Genomic DNA, 17,697 nt, shown 5'->3' with positions numbered 1-17,697 from the left:
CTTCCGTTTTACAGCTCAGCAAGGAAATCGGAAGTGAACAGGCAAACTGACAATATGACAACCAAAATAAATCTTCAAATAATAGACTCCACTTCTTATACTATTTTTATCCATTAACTAGTATCTTTAGCCTGTGGGAAACTAAGATTCGTGTATTTTTAATTATATGAATGAACAACATTGTAAAACTCCTGGTACAGACAACAAGGGGTAAAAAGATGCTTGGCGAATTCATCGGACTGATATTCTAAAATGAGAAGACCAGTTTTATAGACATAAATTTGTTTGAATGTTCTTTTTTTTTTTTTTTTTTTTTTTTTTTTTTTCTGGTTTTTTCGAGACAGGGTTTCTCTGTGTGGCCCTGGCTGTCCTGGAACTAACTCACTCTGTAGACCAGGCTGGCCTAGAACTCAGAAATCTGCCTGCCTCTGCCTCCCAAGTGCTGGGATTAAAGGCGTGTGCCACCACCTCCCGGGAACAAGCACGTTTTAAAGAGAAAATTGTTTTTAATGCTTTGAATCAAAAATCAAAAAGTCCCTCACAAGATCATAATTTGACTACTTGGTATCTAGCTGGAGGCACAGTTTAGGTAAGTTTCGAAGCCTGTAGGAGGTGAGTCTTTTTGAGATGTGCTTTATTTACATTTCAAATGTTATCCCCCCTCCCTCCAAAAATCCTCTATCCCATTCCCCCTTCCCCTGATTACCAACACCCCAGTCCTCACACTTTCCTGACTTGGCATTCCTCTACACTGGGACATTGAGCCTTCACAGGTCACATCCCACAGGTCACATCCAACATTGCTGCAGGATATTTGATCGCAATGGTGTTGGGCATCGGTGAGCTTAACTCAACGCCCCCAGGTGAGCTGTTTCCACACCCTGCTGCTTAATTTGATTCCTGATGTCCTGCCCCTCTCCACCTCTCCCCAGCTCCTTGTCTCTGAGTCTCCCCCACCTTCCCCACCCATGGACTCGCCCCGTCTTCCCGGCAACCCCCGGCCCGCGCGGCACTTGGACTGTCCCGTGACGTCATGACGCTGCGCGGCCCAATCCGCTGCGACCGTGAGAACATTTTAAACTTGAAGGCGGGGCGGCCCGGGGGCTCGGTCGGCAACGTTGATCCTCTTCGTTTTCCTTGGGTTGCAACTGACAGGATGGCCGAGGAGGCTGCTGTGGCTGTCTGTGTCCGTGTGAGACCTCTCAACAGCAGGTAGGCGGCCTGGGCCGGTGTGAAGCGGCGTGGGGCAGCCTGGGGACCTGCGTCCCAGACCGCGCCGCCCCCGGGTCACACCGACGCCGGGGAGCGGGACTCGCTGTTTCCCCCAAAACACGGTCAAACGGCATGCAGCTCCGCTCAGGCGATGCTAATGTTTAGTGAATGTTTAGTAGTGGGGAAGGGTCAGAAATTCCAGGAAGAAAAGACAACCGGGGGAGGGGGCGAGTGAAGTCTATTGGGTTTGCTGGCCTCTGGCCTTCAGCTAGAGATGACAAAGCTTTGGGAGTTTTTTTGGTTTGTTTGTTGGTTGGTTGGTTGGTTTTGGTTTTTTTTGGAGACGGTTTCTCTATATAGCCCTGGCTGTCCTGGAACTCACTGTGTAGACCAGGCTGGCCTTGAACTCAGAAATCCGCTTGCCTCTGCCTCCCAGAGTGCTGGGATTACAGTGGTGGTATTACACCACCGCCTGACTGATGCCAAAGCTTTTTGACAAAGCTCACAAAATTGGTATTGAACGTGTGTGGTCGATAGGTGAGATTCTATAATTAGTTATTTCTTGCATTTACGTTCCTTCCCTAATTTGGGAAAAGTTGTCTTCTAGTTAGCTTTAGTTGTCGACATGACAGCCAGCTTTATCTAAGGGAGTCTTAATTGGAGGATTACTTCGATGAGGATGGCCAATGGGCAAGACTTTGTGGTGGATTCTTGGTTCCTAGTTGATATGGGCAGTGCTTAGGCCACTCTGGGTGGTTCCATTCTTCTTTTTCATGGGATTCAAGGCTGTGCAAGAAAGCTAATTAGGCAAAAAGCAGAGAAGGCAAGACAAAATACACTGTGTTCTTATGGATTCTGCCTCAGCCCCTGATTGAGACCCTGCCCTGACTTTCCATTGGGATTGAAGTGTAAGCTTCAACCTTTTCCACTCCAAGTTGCTTTTGGTAACAGTATTTTGTCACAGCAACAGAAAGAAAACTAAAACAATATATCTACAGACAAGTCATTATGATACACAGTAAAAAAAAAAAAAAACAGTGGAGAATGTTGAAGGAGCCATTAGGCCTTCGGAGACATGACAGATTGGTTGGGGTACCTGATGTCAGGAAAATGCCAACACCACAGGATAGGTGGTTCCTTAATGGATAGGTCAGAGAGACTGAGCTTCCAGATTGTTTGGCTGATGTGGTGTTTGGTGCATATAGGAATTTAAAGGAAGATGGCATTAAAGAGATTAAAGTGTCTGTCATGGTGGCATAGGCCTTTAACCCCAGCCCTCAGAAGGCAGAGGTGGGTGTATCTGAGATGTAGACCAACCCGAGCTACCTAGTGAGTTCCAGGCCAACCCGGACTATCTCAAAGTAAAGAACAAAAAGAGATTAGTGACATAGTTCAGGTGATTTAGGGCATGTTAAGGATTCCAGAAGATTCCAGAAGTTTTTGTTTGTTTGTTTTGTTTTTGTTTGTTTTTTAAGGATTTCAGAGAGAAAGTAGAGAGCCCATACAGGCAAAGGTAATTATGTATATAGTTCAACATAAAGTTACACCATTGCTTAAAACTATGAGCCAGGCAGTGGTGGCGCACGCCTCTAATCCCAGCACTCTGGGAGGCAGAAGCAGGCGGATTTCTGAGTTCAAGGCCAGCCTGGTCTACAGAGTGAGTTCCAGGACAGCCAGGATTATACAGAGAAACCCTGTCTCGAAAATAAAAACTATGAAAACTTCATTTTGCAAGAGGTTTTTTTTTTATTATTATTAATTTTATTTTTTGTTTGGTTGGTTTTGGGAGGGGCATGATGGGGTGGGGTTGAGATGGCGTTTTACTGGGTAGTCCTGGCTATCCAGGAACTCCTTTGCATTGACCAGGACTAGCCTCTGACTCACAGAGACCCACCTGCCTCTGCCTCCCTAGTGCTGGGATTAAAGGTGTGTGCCACCACTGCCCAGATTTTTGGAACTTTGTATTGCAAGGTTCTCGGTAACGACAAGATCTCTCCCCAGCTCAGTCGATCTCAATTTCCCAGTTTCTGTGCTATTCTCAGAGCACTGCCGGCCCACTCTGCATGGGGACTGTCGGGTGACATCATGACTACACCTCAGCAAGACCCAGTCAGCTGTGAAGTTGACATTTCAAACATAAGGGGGAAGGCACTGGGCTTGGTAGGCGCCTTTGGTCTTCTGCATTTTCGGGGCTGCAGCAGACAGGATGTCAGGGGAGGTCCTGGCCACTAAACAGCACCCTACTCCTTCAGAGCTGGCAGTCTGCAGAGCAAAAGAATTATAATCTTTAAGAAATACAACAAACCAGACCAAACCAAAGCTTTTGTTTTCTTTTGGAAGTGCATTGAGGTGTTTGCCATTTCCTTTCTTTGTAGATGACAAAATTAGGTCTTATGTGAAAAGTGAGGGGCTGGAGCAATGGCTCAGTGGTTAAGAGCTCTGACTGCTCCTCCGGAGGTCCCAAGTTCAAATCCCAGCAACCACATGGTGGCTCACAACCATCTGTAATGGCATCTGATGCTCTTTTCTGGTGTATCTGAGGACAGTGACAGTGTATTTACATATAATAAATAAATAATAAATTAGGCCCTAGAAAAGGGTCCTAATACATAATCAGAGTTGTACTCTGGACTGTCCTTCCCTTGCTGGGTACTTGGCGTGAACGGCTTCAGTAGGGAACTGGTGAGAAGCTGATCTTAAGCTCTGTTTAGGAGAGCTGAGACCTGACCCAGAAAGGACGGATGCTGTATGTTACTGCTATTCTTCAGAACATGAAATGTTGTAAACTATCCTTCCTGTTATGTGACCTCCAGAATCACATCATTCTAAAGCGTGATCTTCTATTCTTTCAGAGAAGAACTTGAAGAAACCACCCACGTTTACTGGAAAACAGATAGCAATACTATTTATCAGAGCGATGGGGGTAAATCGTTCCAATTTGGTAAGTTTATGATGGCTTCAGCTCATAGCTGGGTGGTGGTGACCTCTAATCCCTGCACTCTACAGTCTGAAGATAGGGGATCAGGAGTTCAAGGCCACCTGAACTGCAAAAGTCAGTTCAGAGAGAGAGAGGGCTCTAAATTGAGCCATTTTCCCAGACCCTGGGTTGTCATCTTAGCATTAAAACTAGGAAGACAACATTTTGAGCACAGTATAGGAAACAAAATGCTTCCTAGTAAACAACCTTTTTTTAAATATATTAATATAATTTTTTTAAAGTTAAACAGTATAAGAGATTATAAAAACAAGACTAAAAGTTTCTCAAGCATTTGGACTCTATATTATATAGGTTTTGGTGGCCCTATATGCATATAGAAGATTTGACCTCATCCATTGCCTGAGGTTGATGGTGTTAAAATACAAACATCTGCCAACTCTGCTTAATCCGAAATCCTCACTACACAGCCCTGCGTGGCCCTTGGCTTTCCTGTTTCACCTGAGGACAACTGTGTGGGTCTGATAGAAGCAGAACAATTGTTGGGTTTCTTTGCCATCACATTTTTCTATTTTAAAGATCACTGTAGAGGGTGTCCCATTTTTTTTAGTTTACTAACAAAGGCAAAGAATGGCAAACTTAGCAATAATGCAAAGGCCTACATTTAGCAGGCAGATGACTATTTCCTGTACTTTTTTTTTTTTTTTTTTGGATTAGGTGTTTTCCTGATTCAGCTTAAGCTAGGCTTTTAAAAAACAATAACCATTCACATTTCCTCTGTATTAATATGCTGACAATAATTCTGTCGAGATGATAATGTACCTTTGTTACACATTAGAGGCAGGAGCCCAACATCTTGAGATCTAATATAGTCTAGAACCAGTCTTAGCCACTACACTCTGCTGATCCTGAGAATACGTAGGGCTGTTGACGAATATGGTTTTCTATGTGAAGACTATTGCATTTTCCCTTTGAGAAGGGTGTTTTCTGAAAAGACAGAAAGTAAGAAAATGTTGTCCTAGATAATTTACCATTCTAGATCCTGACAGTTTATTTCTTTGGGCAATTACTAATTCTTTGAAAATGCAGTTGATATATTTGAATGTCTGTGTTCCTTCTAGATCGTGTCTTTCATAGTGAAGAAACCACTAAGAATGTGTATGAAGAGATCGCAGTGCCGATCATCAGCTCTGCCATACAAGGCTACAATGGTTGGTATCCACTTGTTGCCGGAGCACCTCAGGTCTTCAGCGCCCAGCCCTTAGTGCTGATAGCTGGGCTCACTGTAAGTTCATTTTGAAATCTTCTTGACTGTATCCCTAATGTATCTATTCCTTGTGCTTGTTTTTGCAGGTACTATATTTGCCTATGGGCAAACTGCATCAGGAAAAACACATACGATGATGGGTTCTGAAGATTGTTTGGGAGTTATACCCAGGGCAATTCATGACATTTTCAAGAGGATTAAGAAGGTAATAACCTCTGACTTCTTGCGCACATAGTCAAGTAGTGACAACTGAGTAGCAATTGCTGTTTTCTTTGTGTAACAACGAGAGAAAAGGAAACTCACACTCAGCTCCTGCCTTTTCATGGGTAAAGGAGAAGAGTGTAGCACGACTCACACACTTTATAGAACTTGGAGTTCACTAGTTTGTTTTTCTATTGTGCCCCGAAGCAGTGTTTCCAACAAAAAGACTAAGTTAAGCAGTAGGGAATCCTATCAGAAGGGCTGCTAGTCCACATTAGCCTTGCTGGGTCACTAGTAATTCTTAGGAAGTAGGTGTGAGTTACAGAGGATGAGAACGCTGGGCAGCACCTCCATCTGTTAGCTTGCTTTTAGATGAGCATTTTCATTGAGGCAAAAGCATCTAGCTTCAGAGCTTACACAGTGCACCTGGGTGTTTCATTATTTCTGAAAGACTGCATCTCTGCTTACTGTCAGAATAGAACCGTGAGTCCTGTTGGCTTTACAGCTAACTTTTCTTGGACTCTTTCCCCTTGATGTGAATGGACAGTGCTGATTTATAACTCTTTGATGTTTGACACATGCTTTTTTCTCCTAGTTTCCTGAGAGAGAATTTCTCCTACGGGTTTCTTACATGGAGATATACAATGAAACCATTACAGACTTACTCTGTAATGCTCAAAAAATGAAACCTTTGATAATTCGGGAAGACATCAACGTGAGTAAAAGATCTTGATGACTGTACTGGGTCAGCCTAGGAATGGCTCTATCAGTAGTCACGTGGGGCCGGAGGTGGCATTCAGGGGGGCGGGCACAAACAGGGAGAGCAGGGGGAGGGAGAGCGTCCAGTTATGACAGGGTCATGTAGCAAGTGGATGGAGTTATTAAAACCTTAGTGAGTTAAGGTGCCTGAGGGCATAAAGTGTGTTTGATACAGAAAGTATAAACTGTAAACAGGTTCTGTTCCAAATGCCTGTGCTAGTGTATGAAAGTTCACAGTTGTACAGATTTGGGGTCTGGTTAATTTGGGTGTGTAATGCTTATATTTATTTGCAGGGGAGTTTAAACAATGAAGTTTACAAAGTCAAAAATAATTCTGTGTTCAATGTGCCCCGGAAACTGAATAAGTTGCCTTTTCTACAGAGTAGTGGTTCCATTTGTTACTGTCCCAGATTCTGCAATAGACTGTAACTTTGGAAGCAAACTTTCTTTCTCTAATCTTTTTATGATTAAACTGTTTTTAGAGGAACGTCTATGTTGCTGATCTCACAGAAGAAGTAGTTTATACAGCAGAAATGGCTTTGAAATGGCTCGCAACAGGAGAAAGTAAGACTGCTGTATTTTTAAATTCATATCAAAACTATCAAGTCACGCTTTTATTGAACTAAAATAAGATAGTCTTCAGGTTAGACTTGCTGCATGAGCCTGAGTAAACCTAATGGCTTTCCTGAGGTTTAAATGAATGCAGTTGATGTAATTTGTTTTTACAGAGAACAGACATTATGGAATAACCAAAATGAATCAAAGGAGCAGTCGTTCTCATACGATTTTTAGGATGGTAGGTAATTCTGTTTCTCCCTATATTTGATCTTTACAAAGAAGAATTTGCTCATTTTTGACAAATTGCCTTTTCTGTCTAGATTTTGGAAAGCAGGGAAAAGGGTGAGTCTTCTAATTGTGATGGATCAATCAAGGTATCTCATCTGGTGAGTATTTATATAAATCATAACTTTCCATGTGGGCCCAAAAAGACGGGTTACCTATTGGATGACTGTGTTAGTAAGAGCGGTTTACCAAGCAGGAAGAAAGGGTAGGAAGTTGTCAGTGGTCCAGGAGCAGCCTCAGCTGTAAGGCTTAGAGCATCTTGTTTCTGTATGTGATGGCTACAGAATTTCAGCTGCGTCTCCTTCCAACCACCGACAAAGTCAGAGCTTTGGTTCTCTTTCCTGAGAGGTGAATTTTAGAATTTGGATATGTCTCTTAAATCCTAGTCAGTGTAATCTAGAATTGTATGATAAGACAACAGAAACTAAGTGGAAAAATATTGTTTGTTTGTAATAGTGAGAAAGATGTTGATAAATGGTGGGAACTTTGTTTTGTTTTACTATCTAATGATCAGCCTTAGGGCCTTCTACATGCTAGGCAATGTTCTACCACTGAATGCCACCCCCAACTTCTGGCCCATGAGCAGTATTTAGACCATAAATCCTTAAGCAGAAAGGAGATATAATGTTCAGCATTGAAATCAGCACAGTGCACAGCCTTTGCTTGTCACACAGTTATGACTATGAGCAGTATGCAGGCCAAGCAGTACACAGGCCGAGTAGAACATAAGCGTTGCTTTTTGCCCATGAGGAAGCCTCCCATTTACCTCCTCCTTTATGAGGGAATCACCATGTAGCCCAGGAGGGCTTTAAGATCATCATTTTCCTGCCTCGTCCTCTCAAGTGCTGAGACTGCAGGCACACATGCCAAGCTCTGATAAAGCAGATGTTAACATGAGTCCTAACTTCAGCTTACTCTGCTGAAAACATGATTGGTTTTAATAGATTTTAGTGTTTTAATAACAGAACCTCTACCTAGCCCATGTTTTTTTCTAAGTCTGACTTGTGATATTTCAGAATAATTTTAACATTTCTTGGTTGTAATACTTTTTTTAATGAATAAAGTTTTTTGTCCTTTCAAAAAAATTATCTTTAATTTTTTCTTTTTTGGTTTTTTCAAGACAGGGTTTCTCTGTGTAGCCCTGGCTGTCCTGGAACTCACTCTGTAGACCAGGCTGGCCTCAAACTCAGAAATCGCCTGCCTCTGCCTCCCAAGTGCTGGGATTAAAGGCATGCGCCACCACTGCTCAGCATCTTTAATCTTTTCTTACAGTCTAGTCATTATCCCCTCTGGTCCACCCTCTGACAGTTCCTCATCCCATTCCCCTGCCCCTACCATCTCCAAGAGGATGCCCCCCACACCACCCACCCCGCCAGGCCTCCCCACTCTCTGGAGCCTCAAGTTACTGGATGGTTAGGCATGTCTTCTCTCACTGAGGCCAGACCAGGCAGTCCTCTGCTGTATATGTGTCAGGGACCTCGTATCAGCTAGTATATGCTGCCTGGTTGGTGGCTCAGTTACCAGGTTAGTGGAGACGACTGCTGGTCTTCCTATGGGGTGGCCCTCCTAATACTCATAGCTTCTTTATTTGGTTTGTTCCTGGCTCATTTGCCGTGTGTGTGTGTGTGTGTGTGTGTGTGTGTGTGTGTGTGTGTGTGTGTGTGTGTCTTAGGATCCCACTTAGACTAGCCTGTCAGCCTATCTACCTCCTGTGTTCCTGGCTCATTTGCTGTGTGTGTGTGTGTGTGTGTGTGTGTGTGTGTGTGTGTGTGTGTGTGTGTGTGTGTGTGTGTGTCTTAGGATCCCACTTAGACCAGCCTGTCAGCCTATCTACCTCCTGTGGAACTCTATAGGAAAGGTCCTCTCCCTCCGGCTTCAGTCAGCTCTGCATTGTGTGTACTGTCTGTATTGCCTTCTCTTACCCAGCTGTCTAAATGGAGAGGGTTCTGTGGCTTTTCAGGTTCTTCTGTATTGATGAACGCCAAAGCTTTATTTTAGTAAAGGTTTCTGAGTTCTAATCCATGTCTCCCTCAAGATTTCTATATTAATGTACACTGCCTCTATCTGAAATTTCAGTGTATCCAAAGCCAGCCCTTCCTTCCACAGTTAACTGTTTTTCTTAGTTTTCTTTTTCCCCTCAGAAAAAAACAACATTCTACACAAAAGCGGGAAACCTAGGCCTCAATGGACTCTTTGCAGTTGTCCCATTCCATCTTGGTGCAGTTCTGTGTGCATTGTACTCTTTAAATTACTCTGTCCCTTGAATCACTACAGTGGTCTAGCATGTGGCCTCCATGCCTCCAGCCTTCCTTTCTTCAGTGCATCATATAGATTTGTAAGAATACTAAATACTATTCTGTTAGGTCATTTCATTGGTCAAGCGCTGGCCATTCCCAGCTGATGTCCCTTAACTTCCTTCCAAAGCCCTGCAAGCTCCAGTCTCAGCGTGCCTGGATACAAACACTCATTTTCACAGCACTCACTACACCGCCTCTGCGTCCACCCTGCTTATGTGCTGTATCTAAAGAATCTGCAGTGGGTGCTGGGAAAGGAAAATTAGGAAGCGTATTGAGCTTGGACCATAGAACAGGAGTGCACAATTACTCGTAAACCCTTGAAAATCACCACAGAGAAAGGAAGCTTCTCTTTTAGGGCAGTGAGGAAATTTTCCATGTCATGAGCGTGGTGCTGGGCTCATACAAAAGATGTCTCTCCTCTGCCACTGCCTCTTAGGACATTGCTTGTGCTCTCCTGAGCTAGACTGCACCCCTCACATCTGCATCCCTATGTCTGTGTTCTGCCTAGGCATTGGCTCTTCGTTCACTCTGCGCTGGGGGGGGTGGGGGGTGGGGGGGGAGGCGTGGAGGCGACAGGTGTTCCTGTAGGACATTGAATCACTCTGTATTACTCGTGCATAAATCTCTAGTAACTTCCCTTTCATTTAGGAACTCCCATGTGTTCTCAGTCTTGCTTACAAGACATTGCATAACCTGGCCCCTGCCATTGTTGCTTCAGTCCGCCAGTGGTGCTGCAGTGCCCTTGGATTTGGTGGCTGTTTGGTTTGGCTTATTAGGACAGGGTGGCCTAGAACTCTGCATAGTCTGGGCTAATCTGGAACTCACTCAGGAGGCAAGGCCTGCTTGCAACTCATGGTCCTCCTCCGCCCTTTACTTACCAGGCTGTAGGGTGACAGAGGAGCAGCTGGGTCCTTCTGGGTTGGTGACAAATACCCTAGGGGATCTGTTTTGGGAACCAGCATACTGACCTTTTTGTATATACAGTGTTGTTTCTGTGTAAATCTTCATATCTGACTCCCTCTTTGTCATTTACATAGTCTAGTATCATGCCTTCCCTGTGCCCTGTTCCAGAGAACATACTGTGTCCCTCTTTGCCCTTCTCCAGCTGCCTATTTGAATCTTCTCTGTAGGATGTAAGGTCTGAGAGCAGAGCATTTGCATGGCTCTCAGCTGTTGCTCCAGCACCTAATGCACTGCCCAGAGTGTGATAGATAGAGAACCTGTTTTTCAGTGTTACGTATGAAATTAAATAGAGACCAATGCTTTAAACATGCCACAGTGCAGTATGGTACACACATGGCCAACCCAGCAAAATAAGTACTGTGACAAGCCTGACCTCTAACGAGCTGGGCATGCAGTTAGATGTGCGAGAAGATGGGTAAAGCTAGCAAGGCTCCATTGAGAAGATAGTGTTTAGTGTTTCCCTTCGTTCTTAAATACTGAGTGAGGATGAACTAAAACATTAGCAGTAAAAGGAACAGCAAAAACTCCAACAGAGGCCAGGTTGCCAGGATCACGTTCTCCTCGGTAGAGTTTTGGATGTATAGGACATGCCTCCATCCATGGAGTATTTATAAAGAAAGAGGGACTGAGGCATGGAGGCCAGTGTGGCTCAGTGAAAAAAGAGGAGGCCTAAACAGTAGGCTGAGACTGAGGATTCAGAGGGGCATTCCAATATACTGTGTCTTTAAAGTATTCCTTTCCTGAGTTAGGATTTTTTCCTTCTGGTTACACCTCCTAAACACTGTTTTTATCTGTCCTACAGAATTTGGTGGATCTTGCAGGCAGTGAAAGAGCTGCTCAAACAGGAGCTGAAGGTAATGCGAACTTGTTAATTAATATCTGACCATTTATGTTAAAAGTATTGATAATGTGATCATTTCCATAAGAAAGTCTTTATAATAAAAATCAAACTTCATTATTTTGACCTATAGCACCAACTCAAAATTCTGTTGTGTAGTTGATAGTGCTTTGCAGCTGGGAAGCCCAGGGCTGTGCTTTGAGGACCACCAAGTTAAAACTAGGAAAGGGAATGGGGGCAGCCTTCTAGGACTAACAGACCGAGTCTGTGCTCGGTCCCTCCCTTAAAAACCAGAGTGACCGTGACTAGTGCTGAGAAGAGAAAGGACAATAATGAAGACCAGTCCAAGAAGACTCTAGTGTCTCAACTGCAGAGCTCCCAGATGTGTCCTTAGGAAGAGCTGGGCGTCAGGCCAGATTTAACTAGATGGGTTCTACATGGTAAGGCTGACCATTGCTTCCCCATCCCATTCTCCTTATATGAGTGATAAAACCTATAGAAGGCTGAATAAAAGGTAGCAAGGTTCAAATGAACAGGTAATAATAACTCATAAGCAAGAACCACTTTGAATGTTTTAGTGGACAAAAAGACTAGACCATTTTAATGTGTTATCTAGGAAAATGCTCAAAGGTTGTATAAAACTAATATAAAGTTTTAAAAACTCAAAGGTATAAAGACTTAATGAAAAAGCACACTTATAAAGATGGCGTGTGTATCTATATATATGTGTGTGTGTATGTGGGTGTGTGTGTGTTTATATATTCTAGACTTAAAATATTTCTAATTAAACTAAATGTACACTTTTGTATTTAAACTCGATACAATGATTTCAAATGTGTATGGGAAACAGGGTAGAGTATCTGAGAACAATCTGAGGATCGTGAATGGAGACTCAGCCCACAGGCTAGTGGAGTGGAGCTACAGTAATTAATTGTGTAACACTGAATGGGAAGGACCAAGAGGGCCACTCCCAGCACTCAGGAGGTTGAACAGGGAAGGCTACAGTTGAAGGCTAGCCTGGATCCACAGGGAGATAATGTCTCAAGGAAAGGGAGGAAAATGAGTGTTTTAAATTACAATTCAGGCTACAGTGGGAAAGTGTGTGGCTGCCTACTACACAAAGTATAGAAATGGAGAAGGCAGGCTGACAAACAGCGAAGCCTGATGGGAAGGAGTAAATGAGGCTTACACTGCACAGCTTCCTCGGGCTCACAGGCCTGGCATGCACTATAGGAAGAGCTTACGGCGCAGGTAGCTAACTAACAGCAGAAATAACATTGGCCCCTAAATATTTGTCGCAGAGGTTTTGTAGAAGAGCCTTGTAAACCTGTGTCTTTCAGTGGACCAATGAAACTGGTTTCAACAACAGTTAGGTGGTGTAAAATGAAGAAGGCCAACCTTTACTGATAGGGAATTTTTTTCCGAAATACATTTTCAAGGGAAAAGGCAAAGTACAGAGTAACATAAATAGGCCATATAGGAAGGGCAAGGAAGATGCATTTATACGGGTGTGATTGTTAAGTCTAAAAGACAAAGCAAGGGAGTGATAGGCTTCTAGTGGGGGGCAGGAACGGTCTGAACGGACCAGGAGTGGGCATGGGCCTTTTCAAGGTTTGCGTTTTCCCTTTGGCTATTTGAATCATGTAAGCGTATTAGCAGTTTAAAAAGAAAAAGTCCTGGCATTTGGTTGGAAGTCCATGACTACCTTTATTTAAATGTTTATTAAAAAAGATTTGAACTGAGAAGTTAGAGGACTTTAGGAAGCAGGACAGTTTTCCTCCTCTTAGTCACTTTATGTTGTTTTCTCTCAGGTAATGACATTTCTGCTTGACTCAATATGTAGGCAGACTAGGGAGAGAGAATTCCTTAGTGTTAAAACTGAGTTCAGGTGGAACCCGTAGCATAGGTTTTAGCACCCAACGTAGCATCTGACCTACAACTTACAAGCAAGCTCTTTTATCTAGTATGGAGGTTAATTTTTGCATGTTTAATTCAGGTGTGCGATTGAAGGAAGGCTGTTTTATAAATCGGAACTTGTTGATTTTGGGACAAGTAATTAAGAAACTCAGTGATGGGCAGGTTGGGTAAGTTTCATTATATACTTAATTCTTAAGGTTTTTTTATTAGATTGAAAAGTGTAATACTTTGGTTATAATCAAGTGTATTGATTTTTTTTTCTACATTTTCGTAAGGTTTTGGCTTTCTGTACGCTGTTTTTTAAGCATGTGTATTTCTCTGAGATGTGGTGGTTGTACATGTAATGTGCAGGGCAATTGATGTTTCATCACTTGAGAGTCTGGGACATTGCCAGTTGTACAGCTTAACATGTTTACATGCACCTAAGAATGGGAGCCCAGGGTGCTTGGCCTGCTGCCTCTAGCCGTCTTCCCAAGGCCCTTCCATGACCAGTGCAGTGCACACTGTATCAGCCCAGGAGATGAAGACCCCGCCCCCGCCTCAGCCTTACTGTGATTTGCACCCTATCCTACTCGGAATTGCCTGCCTAGAGAGCCCTTTGCCTACATTTTTTTTTTATTTTGCACACACAATGGGTCATCAGAGGACAGCTCTTGGGAATCACTTCTCCTGTCACCTTGTAGGTCCCAACGGTCTGACTTAAATCTTCAGACCTTAGCATGGCTGCCTCTACCCACTGAGCCATCTTACCAGTCTAAAGAGCCCTTTCTTTTTTTTCTTTTTTTCTCTTTTTATTAGAATATGTTATACATAATTTATGAGCATAATTTCTTGTACATATAAATCTAACCTGAGTTATTTAAGTATTTTAGTTAGTGTGATCTGCCTTATACAACCTATAAAATCTTAATTTATAAAATTATGACTGAGTGTTCATCGTTTTAAAGGAAACATTTTTCCATGCATTCTCAACCTTTTTCTTCCCACACTTGTTTCTTACTAAGCGGTTTCATAAATTATCGAGATAGCAAATTAACTCGAATTCTTCAAAATTCCTTGGGAGGAAATGCGAAGACACGCATCATCTGCACAATTACTCCAGTGTCATTTGATGAAACTCTGACCACCCTCCAGGTGAGTTTTAAGTCTCATGTCAATACTCTGTAGGAATGAACAACTGTAAGAAGAAAAGATCATCTACCAAACTGACAAGTCATTTTTCTATCATTGTCGTAATATCTGTAATAAAATTGATGTACAATCTAATAAATAGCATTCCTATATTTAATTTTCCAAGGGTTCAGTAATTTGTATCCCATCTCTGTAGTTTTGGGCACAGCCAATACTTTTAACTGAATGGTTTGATATTTTCATTAAATCACTCATTTTTTTCCACATTGATACATGGTAACTAGAAGCTTTATATTAAATTCATAAACAAAAAGTGTTACTTGACACAAATAAGAATCTAAAAATATACAATGTGTATGTAATCAAACATTTAGTGAATTTCTACTAACTATAGGCTGCATATGAGCTGCAGGCCTGAATTGTCTATTTTAAAAAGAAAAGAAAATAGAAAACAAGTTAATATAGCAGTTTTCTTTTCTTTTCTTTTTTTTTGGGGGGGGGTATAGAATAGTTTGTTCAGGGTAGAGGATGGGAGTTACAGAGGCAGAGAGAGAGAGAGGGAGGGAGGGAGGGAGAGAGGGGGAGAGAGAGAGAGAGGCGGGGGGAGAGAAATGGAGTGGAGGCCCGCCATGACCACCTGGGGACGGGGGAGAGCCCAAGGGACAGAGAGGTGAGAGTAGGATGTGCAGAGAGAGAGAGAGCAAAGAGTATAGCAGTTTTCTTGGTGAGGGATTCAGTGTTGTTAATTCTCACCTTAAGATAGCCATATGCCTTTGCATTAGCTGTTGCAGGTGGAGGATGAAGCTTGGTAGAATGCTTGCATAGCATGCACAGACCCAGAGTTTTCCCCATGAGGGGAGAAGTGTTTTGATGCTTTAAAGCTGGGCTGGGTGGCACATGTCCCAAATCCCAGTATTTAGGACACTAAAGCAGAGGGACCAGCCTCAGTAACCTAAGACACTCGTTCTAAAATAGAAATATATAAAGTCAGGTATTGGGAATCAGAAACAAGATAATTCCTCTAAGTTTGAGGCTAGCTTCATCTACCTATCAAGGTTTGGGCCAATCTCAGACACATAACAAGCTTCTGTCTACAAAAGAAAAAAAATATAGCCATTGAGTACTGCCAGCCCTACAGAGTTTATAAAGAAGATGAGACTTGGCTTCCAACATGATTACCTTGACTTAGTAAAGTGACTGGTAAGAATAGTGTCCTGGGAACTAAAGAGATGGCTCAGAGGACAAAGCCCTTCTTTCACCAGCGTGATGACTAGAGTTCAGACTCCCAGCACCCAAGCTGGGCAGACATAGCAACTCCTGCAATCTCTGCTCTCAGAAGGCAAAATCAAGAGATCCTAGGACACGCAGGCAGCCAGACTAGCCAAATGAGCGAGCTCCAGGTTCAGTAAGAACCCTTACCTCAGTAAAGAAGGTGAGGCAATGATGGAAGACACCGAACAACCCTTGTCTTTTATGCACACATGTGTACCTACACACATGAACACGTCACATATACACATCAACCGCCACCACCACCAAAAAAAAAAAAAAAAACCTAGAATAAAAGAAAGCAAGTCCTTTCAGCCAGGAGTGCTGTTTCTTTTTGCAATGAAAGTTGGTTGCAAGAAACAAGTATTGATAATTGGAATTATTTTAGCATTAAACATCTTATACTTTTATGTTTTGTCTCAGTTTGCTAGCACAGCTAAGTATATGAAGAATACTCCTTATGTTAATGAAGTGTCAAATGATGAAGCTCTCCTGAAAAGATACAGAAGAGAAATAGTGGATCTTAAAAAACAATTAGAGGAGGTACGTATGGTCTTTGTTTTGGCAAAGGACTAAAAGCCAATATAGAATAATGGAGATTTGCCTAAGAGACTATAAATTTATAAATATCTGAATTTCTGTAGCTTAATTTTAAGACAAGCAGGTTTTAACTTAATTCAGCTCATAAGACATTAACTTTAGAAAGAAGGATGAAAGTCAGTTGTAGAATGCCACCTGGCGTCCATCTCCAGCAACAACAAAAGAAATTGATTGCTAACTGAAATGTCTTGTTTCTGACAATTGAGGATGTCATTGAGTTGGTAGGGTGACAGCCTGGCCTGTACAGAGCCCTGAGCTCAGTGCCCGGCACCTCAGGGAGGCACCTCAGGGAAGCCTGGTGGGGTGTCGATAGCATTAGCACCTGGAAGTTGGAGGTAGGGAAGTCAGGGACTTCAGGGTTACCCTTTGCTGTGTACCACTTTCTAGACCAGCTTAGACTACATCTGCTCTAAATAAACAAACAAACAAACAAATAAGGGGTTCTTAATTATTGGGTTTCTTGCAACCATTGAGCTATGCTAAGGGACCATATGTCTATATGTGTGGCATGCACAGTGAGCTAAAGCTAACTTGTGTATGTTGACACTCCTGACTGCCGCCTCCACCCTGAGGGCAGGAGCGAGCCCTCCAAGCATAGACTGATCATCTTGCCCTCTACCTCATGTATTTATATGCATCATACTCCTACACCTCGTCAAACAAACTTTCACTGTAGGAATTTTTTTTAATGAGCTGAATTGTCAAATGAAACAAGACCATCTCTTCTTTTACAGTCAGTTTCAGATTTCAGTCTCTGTGACTTTCTACCTATTCATATCTTCATAGGTAATTAAGAAAATTAATATTTCCCTCACATGACACACAGTGGCATAATGAGAAGAAGTGTATGTATTTTTCTCAAGTTTGAGAAACTATTGGCTTTGGTAACTACATGTTGAGATTTTGCAGGTAGATAATATCTAATCTATAATAAAATTATGTATATAATATGTAATATTTTATATAAATTTATATGTATAGTTATTTATAACTTTATATATACTTTAATAAAATTAAAGTTCTCATAGTTATATACAAATGTAATTTTCTGTTGAAAGTACTTTCAAGGATTCAAGTTTGCTACTTTCATAGTTAATATAACCCAATATTTCGTAGGTAAATACAAAGACTCGGGCACAGGAAATGGAAAAGGATCAACTGGCCCAGCTTCTGGATGAAAAAGACTTGCTTCAGAAAGTTCAGGATGAGAAAATTCAGAACCTGAAGCGGATGCTGGTGACATCATCTTCTCTTGCAATGCAGCAGGACCTAGAGGTGTGCAAAGTGGCAGTTTGCCTGTGGGAACAGAAAACAACAGGCCTTTCTGTCTGCTTAAGGCTTAGTACATTTTATCCATTGTTATGGAATCTTTAGAAAACCTAGAGCATTCTGTATATTTGCAGTGTATCATCCCTACCTAAGAAGTGAGTTTTAAGTACCACTCTCCAACTCTTACTTGAAGAGA

The 17,697-nt window shown here is 42.4% G+C and overlaps 1 protein-coding gene across 13 annotated transcripts in view; it reads left to right on the top strand.

Moving 5' to 3' along the window:
* Nucleotides 1-1,076: 1,076 nt before the first annotated feature.
* The window catches only part of Cenpe (centromere protein E), a 62,658-nt gene continuing 46,037 nt past the window's right edge, over nt 1,077-17,697 (top strand). For all 13 annotated transcript variants that reach the window (XM_052179196.1, XM_052179204.1, XM_052179206.1 and 10 more), the window contains exons 1-13: nt 1,077-1,212; nt 4,065-4,153; nt 5,269-5,358; nt 5,501-5,619; nt 6,211-6,330; nt 6,857-6,938; nt 7,103-7,170; nt 7,253-7,318; nt 11,280-11,331; nt 13,312-13,399; nt 14,237-14,366; nt 16,056-16,175; nt 17,349-17,507. In XM_052179196.1, the coding sequence (XP_052035156.1) occupies nt 1,157-1,212; nt 4,065-4,153; nt 5,269-5,358; nt 5,501-5,619; nt 6,211-6,330; nt 6,857-6,938; nt 7,103-7,170; nt 7,253-7,318; nt 11,280-11,331; nt 13,312-13,399; nt 14,237-14,366; nt 16,056-16,175; nt 17,349-17,507 (1,239 nt within the window). In that variant the 5' untranslated portion in view covers nt 1,077-1,156. The remainder of the gene's footprint in view (nt 1,213-4,064; nt 4,154-5,268; nt 5,359-5,500; nt 5,620-6,210; nt 6,331-6,856; nt 6,939-7,102; nt 7,171-7,252; nt 7,319-11,279; nt 11,332-13,311; nt 13,400-14,236; nt 14,367-16,055; nt 16,176-17,348; nt 17,508-17,697) is intronic.

This window comes from Apodemus sylvaticus, chromosome 4 (genome assembly GCF_947179515.1).
Source record: "Apodemus sylvaticus chromosome 4, mApoSyl1.1, whole genome shotgun sequence".
Taxonomy (NCBI): domain Eukaryota; kingdom Metazoa; phylum Chordata; class Mammalia; order Rodentia; family Muridae; genus Apodemus; species Apodemus sylvaticus.
The sequence above is the reverse complement of the archived record's forward strand: the minus strand, read 5'-3'. Positions and strand labels throughout refer to the sequence as shown.